This window comes from Aspergillus sydowii, assembly GCF_001890705.1.
Source record: "Aspergillus sydowii CBS 593.65 unplaced genomic scaffold ASPSYscaffold_22, whole genome shotgun sequence".
NCBI lineage: Eukaryota > Fungi > Ascomycota > Eurotiomycetes > Eurotiales > Aspergillaceae > Aspergillus > Aspergillus sydowii.
In genome coordinates this window covers 154621-172708 of record NW_024467880.1, presented here as the reverse complement: position 1 = coordinate 172708, position 18088 = coordinate 154621, and the positions used below count along the sequence as shown (strand labels likewise).

Below are 18088 nucleotides of genomic sequence, written 5' to 3'. Positions count from 1 at the left end.
TTCCGTTAATCGACGTAGTATTGTGCGACCCAGACCTATCGAGGACATAATCAGCAACCTTTCCGGGAGGGGACTGCATCACAAAAATATTCAACATACCTAATGAGAATAGCCTTAGGATAAAGCTTTCTGTCTCTGGCAGTCTGGTAGGCAAGCGAAACCATATTCCGCAGAAGCTCTTTGTCTTGGGGCATCATTCCCTTGTAGAAATAGTACTTGACTATGTTGACCGTGGACATGATGATTGCAAGACGACGACGATAAGTGGAAGTGGATGCCCTTCTAGAATTCACACTGAAACCTGATAAGTCAAGGGGGAAGGCTATGTGTTAAATACACCGTCAACAGACCGTAGGCCGACAATAGTCTGTCACGTAGATTATGCATGCCGAACCACGTCTCGTCGCTCCCGGGGGATTATTGGCGGCTAGAGACACTGACGGGCCTGGCGTCATAAGTACCAGTTGGCGTGGGGACGCTGGGATTGAGTGGATCGGATGCTCAGGAAACGTATAAGCCTCGATTGTGTAAAATTGAGTGATTCTCAAGTCCTGAGGAGCCAGGGACTCGTCCAAGATAGTCCGGGGTGTGATTGACCGAAAAGCGTGCATTAGCGCGAGCCATTTATGGCTGAGAACTGATGCTCGGATTTCCAGATCTCCAAAGCAGTGAAACATATTCTTACAGAAGCATAGGCGGCAAAGGTTAAGACTTTCTCCTCCTTTGACGGTCTTGCAAGTGTGGAACAGCCAACAAACCAGAAAGACAAATGATCGTTCTGAGATTGGTTCCAGACTAACGACCAAGATCAGTCTCAGCCTTCCTCCATTTCTCCCCAATCGTGACCAATTAAAATATCCGCGGTGGGGTGGGGGTCCGTGCTCGTTGATATCAACGAGCACAGACCGTCTAGGCTCGGTCGCGACAATCGGGTCCACCAAGTTCGACCTGCGCTAGAAGCCAACAAAGGGTATCCCGCCATTGTGGCTTGGATCATCGGATCCACTCCACTGAGCACATCTATCTCTTCGGAAGCCATCTATACAGTGGAACTGACCCCTGGTCATGCTTGTAGGAGCGCTGGATCGGCCGGGCTAGATCAGCCAAGTTACGAGCAACCCACAGCGGGCCGGAATCGTAGTCAATATTGTATAAAGATATCCAGCCTCGTCCAGCCTTGTTGCTCTATGCATAACTGCACTGACCTGCTCTAGTCATGGGTTGGACAGAGTGGCTGTCTTGTCTATACATTCGCGGCGGCGACCAAGAGTCTGAGTCCCCATATCCGGGTAGCTACCATTGGCGTTGTGAGAGAGGCCTTGAGTCCAAGACCCCAGGTCCCACCAATTCCCTTCCACATCCCCCCATAATCTCCAGTCACCATTCCCGGGCACATAACCTTTCGTGGGTAGGAACCTCTTCCCCTACTCTGTTGCATCTACTCACATACGCAATCTTAGGTTCGCCTTATGGATGGGTAATGCACCTCATCCGATCCAAGAATGGGCAGAAGCTAATTGTTCAGTTGCATTTCTAGACCTGATGTGCGAGAGTGCGGAGTGCCCAGAACCGTTTCCAGTCCGCTCAACCACACGAGCCCGATGGATAATAGCGAACCACTTCATGACTTGCCTGAGAACGCCACTGAGTTGTCATCGGGCAATTCAGATTCCAGGATAGACACGTCAGCTCATGCGAAAATTCCGCTCGACGGCGTACCCCGGAGGATTGGTCGTGGTGGATGCAGGCCTGTGAGAACCGACTCTGCACCTGTACAAGCCACGCCGAATCCAACAGCCATCGCAGGGGCCAAACTTCTCCTTTCTAGATTGACCGAACCGGATTTAATCCCGCCCGACGTGGTAATCGGTACCTTTAACAGGAACACGGAAGAGGTTATGTTTGAGAGACCTCCATGCCGGTCGGTGGGGATTGCTGGGTACAGTGGTTCTACATCACTCCGCCATCATGCACTCAGGGTCCATGGACCACTTCCACCATCCGCACATGGGGATATCAAAGTTATGTTCTTTAAAGCGGATAGCAAAGCTTGGAGAGTGCTGGTGGATATTCCATACATGTATGCTAAGTCCAGAATTCCTCAACTCCCAGATCCCAGTGAACTGTCCAAGGTAGATGACAAGTGGTTGTTCATCGGGTACACTACGAGCCCCAGGTCTCCATCTGAGTTGGGGTCAGAACGAGAGGACGAGGCAGATGGCAAGCAAAATTCTATTGGCGGCAGGTCTATACTTGCGTTACCCAGTCCCCGGCCTAGCCTGGAAAAATAGCGTCTATAATCTTAGGAATAGTGCTTGTAGGGTCCGAATCTCGAACATTGGTTCCAACAGTAAATGAAGCCCAGAACACGTCGACGAGTATATAGTCCTCTTCATTTGCCGATGGCTTCACTCTTACCTTTTCATTATTGAATCTCGTCTGCTCACGATTGCTCTATCTCAAACCACGAATTGCTTGAGTATAATTCTTTATTACAGCACGGAATAACGTGAGTAACTTTGATTCATGTTCGCTACTGTGGCTGATGTTCTCCCATTTGAAGATGTGTCGCAGAGGCCGTTTTGCATATACTTGCGGCTATGTTGAAACCCACCCTCGTATTTCTCTGTGCGTTCTGCATCTCACTCACCCCGATAAGTGCTCGGGAGAACCGAGTGACGTGCCCACAATAGACATGAAATTTCCTTGTGGGCACTGCGGTGTTTGCACTAAACAACCCAGTATGTTCTCTGATACCTACATCCGAGCAAACTTACAGGAAGTTCTAGGTCAGAGGTAGACGTGGACAGTTCTTTGGGGCACTCGGTGGACTAGGGGACTTTACCGTTGGGTTGCTGAATCGACTTGGTTTAGGTATCGAGGCAAAGATCTTAGTTACTCCTGTTTAGATCATCCAAGGCCTACGACCGTCTTACTGTTACCTTTACATTTCTTGTTCGTAATAACCTTGAAGTGCTTGAGTATGGCTAGATGGCACGGTGCGGTTTCTTCTCATTTCCTCCCGCTTATATATCAGGACAAACTACCCTCTTTGCTAGCACCGGCAGATTAATCTTACCACTCCTTCAACCAAACTATTATTCTCTTCCTCGGTTGGCCCATTTTCAGTTTCCGGAGACTGCCAATTATGGGCTACAAAGTGTCTCTAGCCAGTGTGTCGCCTCATCCCGAAGCCAACTTAGGCCTCGGCTTTAAGATTCGATGGGCAACGGTGAAGGGTGTCAAAGAGTATTCTCCCCGTCCAAGAATGAGTGAAAATGAGATCTCTATGGTTATGGAAGATGGGACGCTGCATTGTTTGGACCCCACAGAAAACAATGGTATCGTTTCGAGATTTAACGAAGAGCGCATCCTGTGTGCTATTCGCAATAACCCAAATGTTGGCAACGTATGGTTTGATTATGGAGACGAGAGGTCTGACGTCTCACTGTAAGTTCTATGTTTATCTCTCTACAACAGATACTAAATTCAGTATATAGTGTTTTTACTATCATTTCTGCCGCGGATATGGGTGGACGTACACGCCTATTGTACATATCTCCTAAATGGCGAGATGTACTAGCCGAGGCCGAATGGAGGATTTCCTTGGATCGCTATCAAGTACTGCTTGCGGACAGTGATGCAAAAGGGGACATTCACATGGAATTGACTGTGGTGGTTGAATACCTTATCAATCTCCTGGAACGACAGGGCTGCAATGTTACGGGTCTCCCTGTTAACTGGAAAGAATTACGATCTAGAGTGCTCTTCAACATGTTCGGAAAAGCCGAGAAGGAATGTCAATCTCAGCTTCTCAGGGACATCACGTCACTTGGAGCATGGGCTGACCAGTCGACTGATATTTTCCACCTTCAGCGGCTACTCGAAGACTTAAGGCAATAAGTGCCTCGTCGCATGGTCAAATAGTACTCATGCCGCTCAGTGACAGCCAACCTCGGTGTTAATGCACAGAAATGTACAGCAAAATTTTGCATGGGTAAATTAGCGCCACCTTAATAAAGTTACTTCCTCCTTGACTTAAGAGCGAGTTCCCTAGTTGCGAAGTATTTTCTGGTTCGACCAGGTCCTTCCAAGCTACCAGTTATAAATTGACCCAATCTGCTGCTTACCTGTAGTTTACAGGAAACAGTGTTCTTTCAATTCTTAAAGCCCGTTGCCCTACAATTATCCGTAAGTGAATCCTGAGATCTATGCAGGTCCAGAGTTGATCAGACCGGACGCAGTACCGACTATGGGTCGAGGCGCATACGACACCACCGGAGTCAAAAAACCAGGCGCACCCCCTCCACCGGCCAAATGAACGGTCAGCGAATCGACCAGCATGATACGTTGACAGCACGTCGGACGCACCTCAGGCGCATTGAAAGACAGGAGTGATATACGTTGTTTGATTTACTTGGGAGCGTGTTTAATGACTGCAGGCATACGAAGAGAAGCTGGATGATGTAAATAGAAGACATACGTCGTATATATGGAGCGACCCTTTGCGTTGTATCCTCTTGAATACCTTCACGTTGTCTCTTATCCTCCCCCCAGAGCCGTATTACCTAAGCTCAAACTCTGCCAAGATGGAAGTCCGGTTATCCCCACAATCGAGCCATGACTCCCTGTTCGCCCAATATATCCGGGACGTCGAGGAAGTGGAGATGGAACAACAGGGATTTTGTCTTATTGTTAGTGGAATAATACCAGATGAGGCCCTTGTACGTTCTCTGTCAATCGAGAGGAATGCGCTTGATCGCCTCGCGAGTCCTGAATCGCCGACGTATTTGACTCCTGCCGATCGTCGACAGGAGTGGCAGCAGCTTATGGAGCATAATTTCAATGTATGTGTCGGCAAAAAAAAACATTTTATGTTTTCTAACTTGGCTATACAGCTAGATGTGTTGGTTCTTCTGCGTTACTTTGGAACTACTAAAGGAGGCAGTATTTGGCAGGGACCAATTATCCACAATTTGGCTCCGAGTTCCACCGGTACTGGGCTCCGAAGGGCACATCCCTGCCGTGAGGCGATCTCTATCTGGAGGCCAGTGGGCAGAGGTCTTGGACCGGAAAATGGCCTGTTTAAAGTTTATCCCGGATCCCATCATATTAGGACAGAAGACGAGCTGCGAAATAGCAAAATCGACCCTGTTGAAATACGAGTCCGCGCCGATCAGGTCCTTATCACATATGGGGGCCTTTGGATAGAGGAAGGAAGCGGGGACGGCATTTTGATTTGGATGGGGGTGTCGGTGGAGATTATCGGTCTGCATATTGACAAATACTGTCTTGCTTTCGTTGCAGAAGCCTACAACGCCTCGTTATTCCTTTCACGAACACTGTCACCCGGGTTGGTCAATGCAGAAGCTGGGCCAACTCTAGATGACTCCTTTTTCCCGCAAACCCGGCTAATGAGGCCAGGCGAACATCGCTCGGACACTGTGGACACATTTTTCGCTCATGCCTTGGAATGTATCTCTCGGATTGTGGAGTATTTCGAGAAGCTGGATCCGACGGGTGTAACTCTGGCCGCTTGTTGTGCAGTTGATGATCCAAGGACAGCATTCCTTACCGTGGAACGTGGAACTGACATAAGAAAATGGTTTCTTCGTGCTCTTGCTGTACGATATCTCGTACGCCGCTATCATTCAAGAGGCGGTACTATAAAGGACTTTATCCGGGCAGAGAACTTACCGGATACTTCACAATTAAGAAACACTATTAGGCACGGTAAGAAGCTATATTGGCTGGAGCAGTACCTGGAGAAGCCAAGTATCTGGATCGCCCTTCTGGGCGTTTTATCTCGACTTGACCATCTCTCTTATGAAGAGGTATATTCTATGTCTGGCTTAATACACCGGTATCCGGAACTGTTAGACACGCCGGAAGAATGGTCTCCACTTATGGATGGTTCCAGTCAGTTGTTAGGCGTACTCAGCCCTGGTGGTTGCTGATGGGGGCGTCCGCCGCGGTGCGAGAGTTGATCGATTAGGTTAGCGTGGAGAAGCTGGCAACGCAGGATAGACCCGCACTTGTCCCTGTGTGGGTCTCCTAAAATAATAGGCCTATTAGCCATGGCGGCCACCCCTAGCTCGATCAGATTTACAAAGTCAGTGATGCATCTCCAAGCACAGCACCAAGGGAGGTGGTCTAGAGCAGCCACTAAGCTGAATTAACAGAACCTACCTGAGAGCACAACCAGTAGGATCTAACCCGCCGGAAATGTGGGCGTGCTATTGCGCAACCCCATAGGAATTTCACGAAGCCCGACCCACCTTTCCATGCATATCTCCGGAGTAGTTCGGTGTGGCATGCTCATGGATTCGCATCAAAGCGGCCGTGCGTCAAAAATAGCGATGTAGGTGGATAGATCCGAGAAGGAGCAGCCAGTAGGATCTGATCCGTGAACGGCCTGGAAGAGACTCTCTTATAGTCCAGGAGCTGAGCCCTTGCGTAATTGACCACGATTAATACGACCTTTGTGGGAAGGCCCCCCGTGAAGGCTCGCCCCGGGGTCTTATGTCCGCTTGATCTGTGTGAGCACCCCTATTCATCAGTTTCGCTGCCAGCGTGCATATAATACGCCAGCCGTGCGCAAGTGCTCACCGTGGTTTGGCGCACGCTGCATCTCCTCGTTTGCTTTACCCCAGACTCGTTTCGACCATGATGAACAACTCATGCAGTGACAATGGGACTCTGATCACGGTAAGTGTCTGCTGATTCTTGTTGACTGTATACTTATGGGGACGCTAGGATATAAGTGACTACCAATCCCAACTGCTGTCCATGGCACAGCACTCGAGCTCACCTGTACAACTATGTACGCCTCCGCCTACACCACCACCTTCACCTGCGGCCGACAACGGTTCCCTGTCATGCCAGGATAGGCTCACTGTGCTGCCAACCCAAATCTTGAAGCATCCGGCTCGGCTAGCGATCGAGTGTTACCACCGTCGAAAATTCTCGAAGGCTACTCTCCCGAAGGCTACTCTATATGAGTATAGTCGGAACCTTGCTGAGGAGGAGCTGGACGAGCAGGAACTCTATATTCTCTCCATTTTCACTTGGCATGTTAACGGGTCTGTCCCGGTAAAGTGGCTCCTGCAACAATCCCACCAGCTCGCTGCGTCCTCGATCGAATTGTCCGAGTCCGACCGCAAAGCGCTATCCGAAACTTTCTCGCAAACTATGATCGATAACAACTGTACCACATTTTGTGACCGATATAGACTTTTTGCGGCTGTCGAGTTGGAAAAACAGGCTTTCAAAGACAAGACTTGGAAGATCCTGGACTCTCTGGATTACTCCCTTATAGCCTTACTCATAGCCAAGGTTAGTGGATACTCTACACGCGACTGAAGTTTACTAATAGCTATATCAGAGAGTTCTACGACCTCAGCTTCGATTACCCCTCCGACATTGTGCTCGGCCGGCTCTCGAAAGCTTTTATGAAGAGCAGAAACTGGATGTCCCTACGGAGTTTATTCAGTTTGTCTTGGATGACGCCACTCCTTTGGATCTGGCTATTCTGTCTCTTTTCACTTTGGATATTAAACCGTCAGCTTGCCGCGATGCGGATATGTCGATCGATGAGCGCTCCTTGCTGGGGAGGTCCATCCAGGCACTGAGGATTGATCGAATCTTGGGCCAATTTTTGAAGCCGAAACCAGCGAAACGGGAGAGATTAGAGTTGGTAGTCAGGGACCTGCCGAGCCGCCTTAACTTGATGTACCGAAACTGGAGCCAGGGTGATGTTGGCAGCGAAAATGTTTGATACTAAATTCAGCCTATTGTATGGCGCCTGCGGGGTTGGAGAGATACTCGTTGCCCTGCCATTAATGTACTTTGAATTTTGTCCTTCCTTTTCTTTCCTTTTTCCTTTTTTTTTTTTTTTTAATATCCTTGAAGGGAAAGAAATTCTATCATTTAATTTTTGGCCCCTGGACCAATATCACGAGCATATCTGAACCTGGTCTATCGGAGGACACCGGACTAAGAGCGTGCTTGTAAGAATGCCGGTAGATCTCGCCTTCTTTCTTTTATGGTACTCCTTTCATTTTTCTCGGAACGGGGTGACTTCGCAACTTCGTCGCGTAGTAGGTGCTCCTTCGCCACCTGGATTCTGTTTATGGTGACTTAAAGTATAGACATTACCCAATATGATAGAGCTCCAGATCCCCAGAAAACTGCAGGAAATCGAAGAACCCTCTCTTCTCCCGCGCAACGTCCCGCCCTTAATTCTACGCCTTTTTACTATACCCAAGGTCCTCCTTGAAGTGCACCAGGAAGGGCTTCGGTTACCACGAGCCTTTGTTGCTGAGGGGGGAAACAGGATGCTTGTAGCGAAAAACTCACGTCTAAATCATGAAGGGGAGGGGGAGAGAGCTTCTGTGACGGCTAAATGTCCCTGCCCCCTTTTTAAGTGCTCTGGAAGAGGGCCGCAGAAATTTCCGCATTGAGATGAGGATAGGCCAGTCGGGTATTTCTTGTATCCCAGCGCATCCGAAACTCGTGCATTTAACACGGGGCCGAGAGTGAGCTTATCCAACTATTGAATCAATCTTCAAAGTCATTGGCCCTGGCGCGTGGTCTTTCGCCGAAGCTAGAACACTACCTAATATTGTACGATAACGGTCAATGTTTGTGATACTCCTTGGATTCTACTACAGTCACTTATGATGTCTCGCATGGGAAAGAGCATTGAGTGGCGGAAGAGCGGGTGAGCAAAGAGGAACGAGTCAGACAAGCTCACGAGCCGGCAGGATCTAACATAGGTCACCATGGCGCTGGGCCACTATGCGGTGTGACCCTGGACTTTTGCTTTCACATCTCCTTTAATTGCTGCCTATAAATAAGTTTACCCCTTACGAAGACCAAGTTCCGAATTCTGGTTGTCTTGTTCTTCCTCAAACCTTCCACTTTTCTACTCCAGGAGAGTTCCGCAAGTGATATATATCGAAACATCCATCTTCTTCTGCCCGCCCATAGCGTAATGGCCACCGACACCGACTCCTGGCTTCATTTCATATGCTCCGACACGCCAGGCGTGACTACGATGTCATCGGAACCGGCGACTAGAAGCCCAGCCCCTGGTCCTGCTTCTAGCTTCGAAGAGCCTAACAACGCCACGGCTTCAGCACATTTTCTTCCACCGCCTACTGGAGGACTCCCCTCGTCAGTTTCTCCCTCAGCGTTGCACGCGAGGGTATCCCCTGGACGGGAGCCCGAGTACGATGAACACTCCGGATGGACTCAATATCAGGAACATGAACTCAAGCAGGGCACGAGTTATAGGCATCTCAGCCGAGAGTCAACATCCAGTCTCTTACCGAGCCCTTTCAGTCAGGATACACGAAGGCCAGCCAACTCGGAAGGCCAATACAGGAAGCGCAGAGGAAACACGGAGGCAGCGCGACGTTACCGTCAGCGCAAAGTCGAACGAGAAATCCAACTTGAGGAGAAACTGGAAGCTGTGACACACCAGCGCGACGAGCTGAGGGGCAGTCTGGAGGCTGTTGAGGGGGAACTAAGAGCTGTAGCACGCGAGCGCGACGAGCTGAGGGACAAGCTGGAGGCTTCAGGGGAGGAACTGAAGACTGTAACACGCGAGCGAGACGCGCAGCGCATGAAGCTGAAGATTTCAGGGAAGATAGGAAGGGCTCTGGATTGTATCTAAATGCTGTGTTATCTGTAATTCTCTCAACCCTTCATCCGGGCCTGTAGCTATAAAAAGAGGATTCAAGGCTTGCTCTGCTGTCAAGGACAAGATCTGTTCCCGCTTCTTACCCATACCCGAGTTTGTGGGACCGTCGCCGCTCATCACTGAGGCCCGATACTCACACTACTCTGCTCCATTTACCTGCCTCACGCGTACGGGCTGATGTAGTGAAAGAGTTTTCTTGGGCGGCGAAGGATTCAGACACCGAAGAGTAGACTAGGAATGAACTCAGTTACGGGAGTTCCCACATTATTGTGCACGGCGCTATACCTTATGAGGCCTAGATTGGTACACTTTAAAACCAATGAAAGCTCAGGGGTGGGGCCGCATATCATCCAGAAGGGAACAATATGAGCGGCACGTTTAGGGTGTTTGGGGGATTTGCTGGGCTAAATCAGCTCTATCGCATTATTTAAAAGGAATCTACTTTGATTTTTCAGTTACTTTGATATAGCAGTGTATCGGGATGGGTCTTCGTGCCGTACTTTGAGGTATGGGGCCTCGCCGATACAGTTGGCTGCAGATAATTGTATCATGCCCTGCACCCAACGACCGACTTCTCGTTTTCCTTCCCATGATCCTTTCCACATTCCAACTAGCATACGATTCCGACATCGGCTACCTACCATGGTCAACTAGTTCATGGGAACAAGGCCCTGTTTTGGGTTGGCCCATCTTTGGCGAGATGCGCTAGCCCAGACTCGCTTCCACGAACGTCTCCTGAACCTTGTTTGCCGGAGCACACCGGACTAAGCGTGCTTGCAAGCCCCTGTTCTCTTCTATTTCCTGGATATCGGAAGTGGTCTCTCGCGTTCTTCACCTGCTTGACTTCCGCTTATTTTCCTCCCACGAGACAGGTACGCGAACACCAACACATAGTAAGTACTCCATACCTCACCTATGATCCGTTTATGCTGAGCCGCATTATAGACACAAGATGACAGAGCTCAGAATCCCCGAAGGACTTGGGAAATTCCAAAACCCTCTACTCTTCCACGCTACGTCGTTGTCTTGTTCCTACGACTTTATTCCATACCCAAGGTCCTCCTTGAAAAAAACCCCGTCGGATTACCTCGGACATTCGTTGACAAGGGAGATATTAGGCTGGATGTGGTGAAGGACATGATAGNACGCATCAAGGAAAGGGGCGAATGTATGAGCATCCTCGACTGTTTTGAGTGGGAAGAGGGCACCGAGAATGGGACGGACTACATTTTCGTTGACGGATCCAAAATTCAGGCGGCGAAAGGGTATAAATGGTACCACCTCATTCAATATGGAGTGCCTGGTTTGCCTTCTGGCAGTGAAGGAATCGAGGTATTCTCCCAGATGTGCCTCAAAGCGGGACATGGTTGGCCAGACAGACTTCTGTAGATAAAGCAGATTCTGCATGCAAAAAACACGTAACTAGCTCATGTAGGACAAGTGGGTTGGTAAATTTCAAGAGATTGACCATGTGCTTCGCGATCCAAAGTATGCTTCTTACTGCCCGAGAGGCAAGCCACAGGCGGTTCAGATGAACTAAACGTGGGCACACTGTAGCCTATAAGTATCCCGTCTATCCCCTCAAATTGCGGATACCCGTTGCTCCATTCAACCCATTTCCCCAGAATGGCCTTTTCTATTCCCGAGAGCTTTTGGGATGAAGGACAGTACTCACACGCTCTATTTATACAAATTCCACCTTCTTTTCCGTGCCATGGTTTCGAGCTGGCAGGGTTCGAGCAGTTGCCGTCGCAATCCGCTCTACATCCTCAACCAGATCCCTATGACTATCGCATCAAAAGCCAACCGCCCATGACGGACGAAGCCGCACCGGTGACTTTGTTTAATATTGACGCGCCCGCCAACATCCCGCCACCTGCAGTCCTAGGATCGTTACCGTTGACAGAGCTTGAGTTCTTCCGGACCTGTATCCGGCTAACGATTCGCCAAATACAGGCCGCTCAACTCGCTGAGGCTAGCTACACCTTGGTAGATGTATCGAGATGGCTCGTGGACAATCTAAGGCGCATTGGTATTCCATACTTTCCCTGTTGGATTGTTCACACTGTTTTGGTTTGAGGCTGATAGAGAATTGACTGGCAGGCCTTCATCGCGACGGCCAATTAGCGCACTACGATCGATTGAAAATATGGCACGATTTTAACATCACTTGGCTTGCCTTCTCTCTGACATATTTTGACTTCGCAAGGCGGGGAGCCACTGCCGTCCCTTTCGAGGCTGAGCGTTTAGACAGCATCGGGAAGGAGTTGATAAATATATGTGATCAATTGGAACCATATGGACTGGTTGACTATGAAATTGGTGTTTGGGAGGAAGAAATTCTGCTTTGTGAGTCCGGCTCTGATTATTCTGCTGCTGTATCCTAATCCTGGAGTCAGGGCTTAAACGGTGTTTGAAGCTTGCATTGTGCCAGAACGCGGCTCCCGAACACACACATGCGTCGCCCTTATGACCCATTTGAGATTGAGCAGCCCCGTGCTCTGTCCCCGTATATTTCGGCCATTCCAGTCGGTATGCACGAGTCGAGAGTGATGGATGAGGGCCAAGACAGCAGGCGGGGGCAATATTATATGCTGGAGATTCTGTCTTGTCCGAGTTTTGGCATAGTGATGAGGATCGGAAGGATCTTCGTACCGTGCTTTATAGCATAGAGCATAGCTACATCTCAAATAGAATAGACGGATGAACTCTGATTCTCCTCGCGTGTAGTTTCGCCATGCGGAAGCACTTTGTTGCGGATAACCAGAATCATGCTCCGCATCGAACGATTGACTTCTCATTATCGTTACCAACTCACAATGGCGGTCAAGAACCCCAGGATAATCTGGGATAATAGATCCGGTAATACGGACCAGACTGATTTGGGACAAGTTGCGGCTCCAAGGCCCTCCCGGCCGAAAGTACCAGGTCGGCCCAAGGTAAGGAAGGCATTAAGCTGTTCAACGTTTGTTACTCGGTAGAAAAACGCTATTGTGGGAAGGATAGCGGGGTCGTTATGTTTTTCTCCTAGTCATCGGGCAGCACCGATACCTGACAGGTCATATTAAAGGGAATTGAGTCACTTATTCTCCCCAGAGTAGATATAAAGACGCAAAGGAACCCGTCTCGGCCACCCAGAAAATTAGACAGGACAACGAACCAAGATGAACTCAAAAGCCGACTATTCCACGTTCGAGGTAGCCTCGCGCTTGAAAGAAGAATTCCACATCCCCTTCAACGCCTTTCGCGCCGCAAATGCAAAATACGATCACTTCGTGGTTGGCTCTCTCATCTTCTACCGCATCACAACAAATCGAGGCAAGGACGGAAATGAAGGAGAGGAATGCCTTCCAGCACCTTGTGTCCTTCTTCTCCAGCGCGCCATGACTGACGCCTTTGGTGGACTCTGGGAGATCCCCGGCGGGTCTGCTGAGAGTGGGGACCAAACCATCCTGGAGGGAGGTGCCCGCGAAACTTACGAAGAGGCTGGGCTGCTTGTCACGAAGTTTGTCATAGATGTTGGGACAGAGGAGTGGAAGAATAAACAGCGAGGCATGGTTGGCAAGTTTGCGTTCATTGTTGAGGCACGGCCCGCAGAATACAATGGTTTATGGACTGATGAGGATGGGGCTGTTGCTCCGGACCTGAGGAAGCACTTGCGATTGAATCCTACTGAGCATCAGGACTCTGCATGGGCTACGGAAGAGGAGATAATGGAGGGAAAATACGAATTACATGGGGATCAGGCGCAGGCGACCATATTGGCGGGTTTCAATATCTTGAGGGAAAACCCAGGACTGGTGATGCTATAGGAATCGCGATGGTTGATGGATTGCCTTTCTGTGCCTTGCGTTATTATTTATGTCATTTATGCAAAAGTGCCCGACCAAAAAAAGACTCTATAGCTATGTTGGATAGGACTGAGTCCACGGGCGGACTTCGTTTGTAGGATTTACGTGCTGCAATCTGCATTCTCGGCATGGGTCTGTTTCTGCCGGGATTCCTGTGGCAAGGGCTAGCGGCTGCTGAGCCGTCAGGCAGGAACAGTGTCTAATTGCCCAGGGAAATTTAATTGTAAATGCAGCTTCGTATAGCCTAGGCACAGACTGTGTTCGCCAAGCCCTATAACCATGATTGACAGGGACGGACCAAGGATGGTCTTTGGCTGATTTGAAAGCCGAAGAATGTCACTGCATGGAATGACCTGCCGTGATAGTTAATAGATCTGACTCCGGCTACCTATAGACATCCATTTGGCATGCAGAAATCACCGAGCAGCTCCCTTGCCCTTGGTCAATTTGCTCCACTCGGGGTCTCACATTGACCGGTCGTGACGAGCAAAGAATCCATGCAACCCTGTTGTTGGCTATTCGGCAGGTGATATATCTTAGGTGTACGGAGTAGATAAACATAGAAATAGCCGGGCAAAGCAGGGGGTCCGCCCGCCGATCGTGGCTTCAATCATGTTCGATTTCCGAGACCCGTGGGATAGTGCCACTAATCCGTTTTGGGAGGTTGAATAAGGAGTTCAAGTTCGGGGTCATCTCAGAACTCGAAAGCGTCAAAATACCAAGGGCGGTCAAAAGTCTGGTTACACATCCCCCGCGCGCCCCATGCGTCAAATTCCTCCACCAACTTCATCGAATCGCTAATCCACCAATATGAGGTCCTTTGGGACGATTATTAGTGGAAATAGAAGGCCTGCTCAAGAACTTTCACCAGAGCAAAGATCAGCGCTTTATTACGCTTACTCGCAGGAAAACAACGTGTCAAAGTTAGCGCGCGATTTCAACATTTCCCGACCCACGGTACGTCGAACAATCAAACGCGTACAAGAACTCCAAACCTTTGATTCCAGGCCTCGAAGTGGGCGCAAACGAAAGCTTATTGATGCCTTTATTCGCCATATCTACCGCCTTACTCGCCGATTCCCCCGCTTGAGCTGGCGTGCCCTGATAGCTCACCTATCCGAAGAGGTCTCAATATCAACCGTGAAGCGCGCCCTGAAGCGGAATTATAATGAAAAGAAGTGGAAAAGCAAGAAAAAGATTCCTTTAACCCGTAAGGATGCAAAAAAGCGCGTTGAATTTGCTCGTTTATGGCTTAATACACCTTTCAACACTTGGATATTTTCTGACGAATGTTCGGTTCAACGAAAGTCTAATTCTCCTACCCAGTTTGTCTTCCGATTCCCAAATGAAGCTTATCGACGCGATCTAGTGAACCTCACGAACCATGGAAAGGATATCTCGCAGATGGTATGGGGTTCTATCTGGGTTGGTGGCCGCTCAAAGCTAGTCATCATGGAGCGGGATGAACAGTCACCTCGGCATGGATTCACAGCGAATTCCTATATTAATGCACTTGAAAACGGCCTTATTGAAAACTACGAAGCTGGTTTAGTATTCCAGCAAGATAACGCGCGAATACATACAGCAGAGATAGTACAGGAATGGTTTGAAAATCATGGCATATGGGTTGTCGATTGGCCTCCACACTCGCCCGATTTAAACCCAATAGAACATGTTTGGCACCACCTAAGACACCATCTAATGAAGGATTACCCAAATATCTATAAGGGAGAAGTCAGATGGATTGGACGCAATTTCATGAAGCAATTATTCATTCATGGCAGAAGGTTGACCAGGGGGTCATTGACAGCCTAATCGGGTCAATGCAGCGCCGCCTGCGAGCGGTAATTAAGGTAAAGGGTTGGTATACTAAATATTAATCCTGGCTATCGATTGCACTTTGTATGGAGTCAAAACACCGAGATTTGGTGGAGATATTCAAGTTTAAAGATGTGGAGTATTTGACGTTTTCGGAAGGTGTAACCAGACTTTTGACCTATTAGTGTATAAATTATGGCTGTGAATTCGGCCATAATCCCCCGGTGCAGGAGGAATGAGGCTTATTATGCCCATCCAGCGGTTTCTGCTCGTCCCAGTACTTTATATCACGCTGTAATGCAATATAATTCCTTCACGGAAAGGAGGTCATGTGGCCAAGTACTTCCCGTGGATGGGAGCAAGATATATATATATACAATGACCATCGTCATCGTCGCGGCTGATTAGCAGGTGCATGCTACGCAACTCGTTACGTCGACCAGTTCCAAAGACAGGACCATCCAAGTTGCGGGCTTCATTGCTGGCTACACATCGATTCAATGCCCAGAGACCGAAAGCTGATCTCATTGACGTGCAATTTGGTTTTAATTTATTTCCCAATATCTGAAGCTTGGATTCCACAATTTTGCACGCCACGACTTATCCGGGGAGTCCCAAATGCACAGAGCAACAGCCCAGGGAGCTGACCGACGGGCGGTTGCATACACTCTGTGATGGTTGTTGCTATCGCTTTCCGTCTCGCCTGGTCGGTAATGTGGTTCGCGCCCCTGCCAAGCATTATGATCATTATGTAAGCTGACCTTCCATTTGGCTGGCTGGCGTCCCAACAAACATTCACTTCTGCCCACACGGTCCCAACGGCCAATCTTGGGCATCACTGACCGGGTATGTCATCGCACATTTTCGTTCTACGTTTGAAACCCTTAGGATGGGGTCGTCCATCATGTGAATATTGCCTTCTTTTCCCCGAACGCCCCCTCCCTTCGCTTCGTCGCAGATTTGGAAGCGATGCGTGTCCTGAAGCGATGCGTGTCCTCAAGCGGGGCAGGGCAAAGCCAGCGAGCAAAGGATGCTGTTCCAAGGGACTCAGACCGCCGGACGGCCAGGAAGGGGCCTAACGGCGACGGACCGCGTTTGACCAGAGCTCCTTCAACCTCAAACACCCTTGGATGTTGCGCTTGTTAGTTGTTTTCCACCCACCCCCGGCTGTAATCGCTTCCTGGATTAGTGGCTGACGATCGGATGGCGTAGGATTCATTCGGGTTACCTGTGCTTCACAGGGCCTTTGAGAAATATCCGACGCGATTTTAGGTCGCATGATGGGGAAATGCCCTGAACTCTGGTGCCAGGTGCCACACAACGGGCTGTGACACCGGGCTGTCGTCCGCGCGAAGTGTTTGCCCGACGAGGATGACCGTTTGCACTCAGATGTGAGTAAGTGCTATCTTGATCATCAGCTCACACTCAGCCGAATGTCCCACATAAAATGGCCTCCAGTCGACCGTCGGGACCGTTGGTTGCATCCACTCTCGCACCGCAATAGCAACATGAACTGGCTAGACGGTGTGCGCTTATGGGTCTTGTGCAAGCTTGGAGTCCACGCGTTTCTGGCCTCGATGTATGCGCGCTTTCTGGAACAGAGATCAGAGCACTCGCTGACAACCAGCCTGACGTGCCCAGCGTCCCGGACCCAGATGGCGGTATCAACAACCGAAGCGTCACATACGTGTCACGGGTCCCTGATTCCAGGGTCGGCTTGCCCCAATCCCAGTCCCACAGAGGCGCAAATGCACCGGTCTCGTCGGCTGCACCGTCTGGCTGGTTACGGTGCCAACGTTGCGGTGGCATGCGTTCGCGGACCTACCATTGCCGACACTACCACGACTCAATAGCGTATCCTGCGATAGGAGTCTGCTCTCGCCGTCGGACGGGCTGCGCAAACGCGAAGATGCCGGGGGAGCGGAGTACTGTGGATAGTGGTACCATGGAACGTTCGATTGCGGAATTACCTGGCTGGGGGCATGCGTTGGACCCGAAGTGACCGTTGTCGTGCGAGAAATCGATATCGATTATGTTAGCCTTAGAACGTCCGTAAAGACGTAGGAGATCTGGTAGTTAAATCGAATCTGCACGGGTGCTCGTCAAACAAGGGGCCATTGGTAGATTGGTGATCTGGAATAACCACGGCCTTCAGCTATTCTCGAGGCGACCCATTGGAGGTGGTTTCTGGATGGTCCGGCAGTGTCTGCCACCGTCGTGTCAGTGTCCAACCACTGATGATACGGCTCAACGTCAAGATCCAGTAACCGGAGGTCATCGCTCAACCTGGGCTGAGCGATCGCTTTGACCTGGTTGCGGATCGACTGTCGCGCACACACTGGAGGCAGCGACTCGTTAATATGGGTTCATCGGAAGCATCAGCCTTCCCTCGAAGAGGGTTCATACCGCCTACCAGCATACTCCCCCGACGTGTAATCAGGCATGTCCTTGTCGTCTGTGCCACATCCACAGACCCTTTCATAAATCGAACCCTTGTACCGGGGTTCCGCGAGGGCTCATTCCTGCGGTTTCGACGGTAGTAAAGGACGAATCGGAGGATCTATCACGGTCAGCGTATGGATCGCGGTCCGNTCGGTGGTGGTACCTGAAACTCTTGGCGATCGAGGTCCAGCAAATGCTGCATGTTCACCCACCGACGATTGTCTAGACCGTGTTAGCTCAGCCCACCGTTCTACAGGAGACACGAGGGATT

At 49.9% G+C, this 18088-nt stretch overlaps 12 protein-coding genes across 12 annotated transcripts in view; 11 read left to right on the top strand and 1 right to left on the bottom strand.

The window, feature by feature from the left end:
* The first annotated feature begins 959 nt into the window (after positions 1-959).
* On the top strand, positions 960-2374 carry ASPSYDRAFT_73911 (uncharacterized protein). The gene is made up of 3 exons (XM_040850748.1): positions 960-1408; positions 1461-1477; positions 1538-2374. The coding sequence occupies exons 1-3, from the start codon at positions 1217-1219 to the stop codon at positions 2289-2291; spliced, it is 963 nt and encodes a 320-aa protein (XP_040696104.1). The 5' UTR covers positions 960-1216; the 3' UTR covers positions 2292-2374.
* Positions 2375-3062: 688 nt separating this feature from the next.
* ASPSYDRAFT_73910 (uncharacterized protein) lies at positions 3063-3903 on the top strand (the record flags this gene model as incomplete). Its single annotated transcript, XM_040850747.1, has 2 exons — positions 3063-3450; positions 3501-3903. Exons 1-2 carry the CDS (start codon positions 3149-3151, stop codon positions 3901-3903), a joined length of 705 nt encoding a protein of 234 aa, XP_040696103.1. The 5' UTR covers positions 3063-3148.
* A 764-nt stretch (positions 3904-4667) lies between these two features.
* Positions 4668-5957, top strand: ASPSYDRAFT_164973 (uncharacterized protein; the record flags this gene model as incomplete). The annotated part of the gene is made up of 2 exons (XM_040843305.1): positions 4668-4847; positions 4899-5957. 2 exons carry the CDS (start codon positions 4668-4670, stop codon positions 5955-5957), a joined length of 1239 nt encoding a protein of 412 aa, XP_040696102.1.
* Positions 5958-6312: 355 nt separating this feature from the next.
* Positions 6313-7922, top strand: ASPSYDRAFT_712277 (uncharacterized protein). Its single transcript, XM_040850564.1, has 6 exons — positions 6313-6708; positions 6757-7207; positions 7264-7335; positions 7387-7588; positions 7680-7817; position 7922. Exons 1-5 carry the CDS (start codon positions 6667-6669, stop codon positions 7723-7725), a joined length of 813 nt encoding a protein of 270 aa, XP_040696101.1. The 5' UTR covers positions 6313-6666; the 3' UTR covers positions 7726-7817; position 7922.
* ASPSYDRAFT_712220 (uncharacterized protein) lies at positions 7781-8540 on the top strand. The gene is made up of 3 exons (XM_040850563.1): positions 7781-7817; positions 7922-8099; positions 8151-8540. Exons 2-3 carry the CDS (start codon positions 8016-8018, stop codon positions 8460-8462), a joined length of 396 nt encoding a protein of 131 aa, XP_040696100.1. The 5' UTR covers positions 7781-7817; positions 7922-8015; the 3' UTR covers positions 8463-8540.
* A 127-nt stretch (positions 8541-8667) lies between these two features.
* Positions 8668-9927, top strand: ASPSYDRAFT_52217 (uncharacterized protein). Its single transcript, XM_040848449.1, has one exon. The coding sequence runs from the start codon at positions 8996-8998 to the stop codon at positions 9677-9679; it is 684 nt and encodes a 227-aa protein (XP_040696099.1). The 5' UTR covers positions 8668-8995; the 3' UTR covers positions 9680-9927.
* Positions 9928-10511: 584 nt separating this feature from the next.
* On the top strand, positions 10512-11214 carry ASPSYDRAFT_712348 (uncharacterized protein). Its single transcript, XM_040850566.1, has 3 exons — positions 10512-10599; positions 10652-10762; positions 10825-11214. The coding sequence occupies exons 2-3, from the start codon at positions 10659-10661 to the stop codon at positions 11093-11095; spliced, it is 375 nt and encodes a 124-aa protein (XP_040696098.1). The 5' UTR covers positions 10512-10599; positions 10652-10658; the 3' UTR covers positions 11096-11214.
* A 73-nt stretch (positions 11215-11287) lies between these two features.
* On the top strand, positions 11288-12423 carry ASPSYDRAFT_52213 (uncharacterized protein). Its single transcript, XM_040848448.1, has 3 exons — positions 11288-11738; positions 11810-12055; positions 12106-12423. Exons 1-3 carry the CDS (start codon positions 11333-11335, stop codon positions 12177-12179), a joined length of 726 nt encoding a protein of 241 aa, XP_040696097.1. The 5' UTR covers positions 11288-11332; the 3' UTR covers positions 12180-12423.
* A 447-nt stretch (positions 12424-12870) lies between these two features.
* Positions 12871-13518, top strand: ASPSYDRAFT_164953 (NUDIX hydrolase; the record flags this gene model as incomplete). The annotated part of the gene is made up of 1 exon (XM_040843302.1): positions 12871-13518. The coding sequence occupies one exon, from the start codon at positions 12871-12873 to the stop codon at positions 13516-13518; it is 648 nt and encodes a 215-aa protein (XP_040696096.1).
* A 960-nt stretch (positions 13519-14478) lies between these two features.
* On the top strand, positions 14479-14931 carry ASPSYDRAFT_107182 (uncharacterized protein; the record flags this gene model as incomplete). Its single annotated transcript, XM_040839875.1, has 1 exon — positions 14479-14931. A coding segment is annotated over one exon (453 nt), but the record flags the coding sequence as incomplete, so codon positions are not given.
* Positions 14932-17014: 2083 nt separating this feature from the next.
* ASPSYDRAFT_52204 (uncharacterized protein) lies at positions 17015-17841 on the top strand (the record flags this gene model as incomplete). Its single annotated transcript, XM_040848447.1, has 3 exons — positions 17015-17621; positions 17667-17719; positions 17744-17841. A coding segment is annotated over one exon (363 nt), but the record flags the coding sequence as incomplete, so codon positions are not given.
* The window catches only part of ASPSYDRAFT_711926 (uncharacterized protein), a 1131-nt gene continuing 470 nt past the window's right edge, over positions 17428-18088 (bottom strand). The window contains exons 2-4 of the mRNA XM_040850562.1: positions 17981-18039; positions 17782-17935; positions 17428-17713 (exon numbers count right to left, since the gene is read on the bottom strand). Of these exons, the coding sequence (XP_040696093.1) occupies positions 17478-17713; positions 17782-17935; positions 17981-18039 (449 nt within the window). The 3' untranslated portion in view covers positions 17428-17477. The remainder of the gene's footprint in view (positions 17714-17781; positions 17936-17980; positions 18040-18088) is intronic.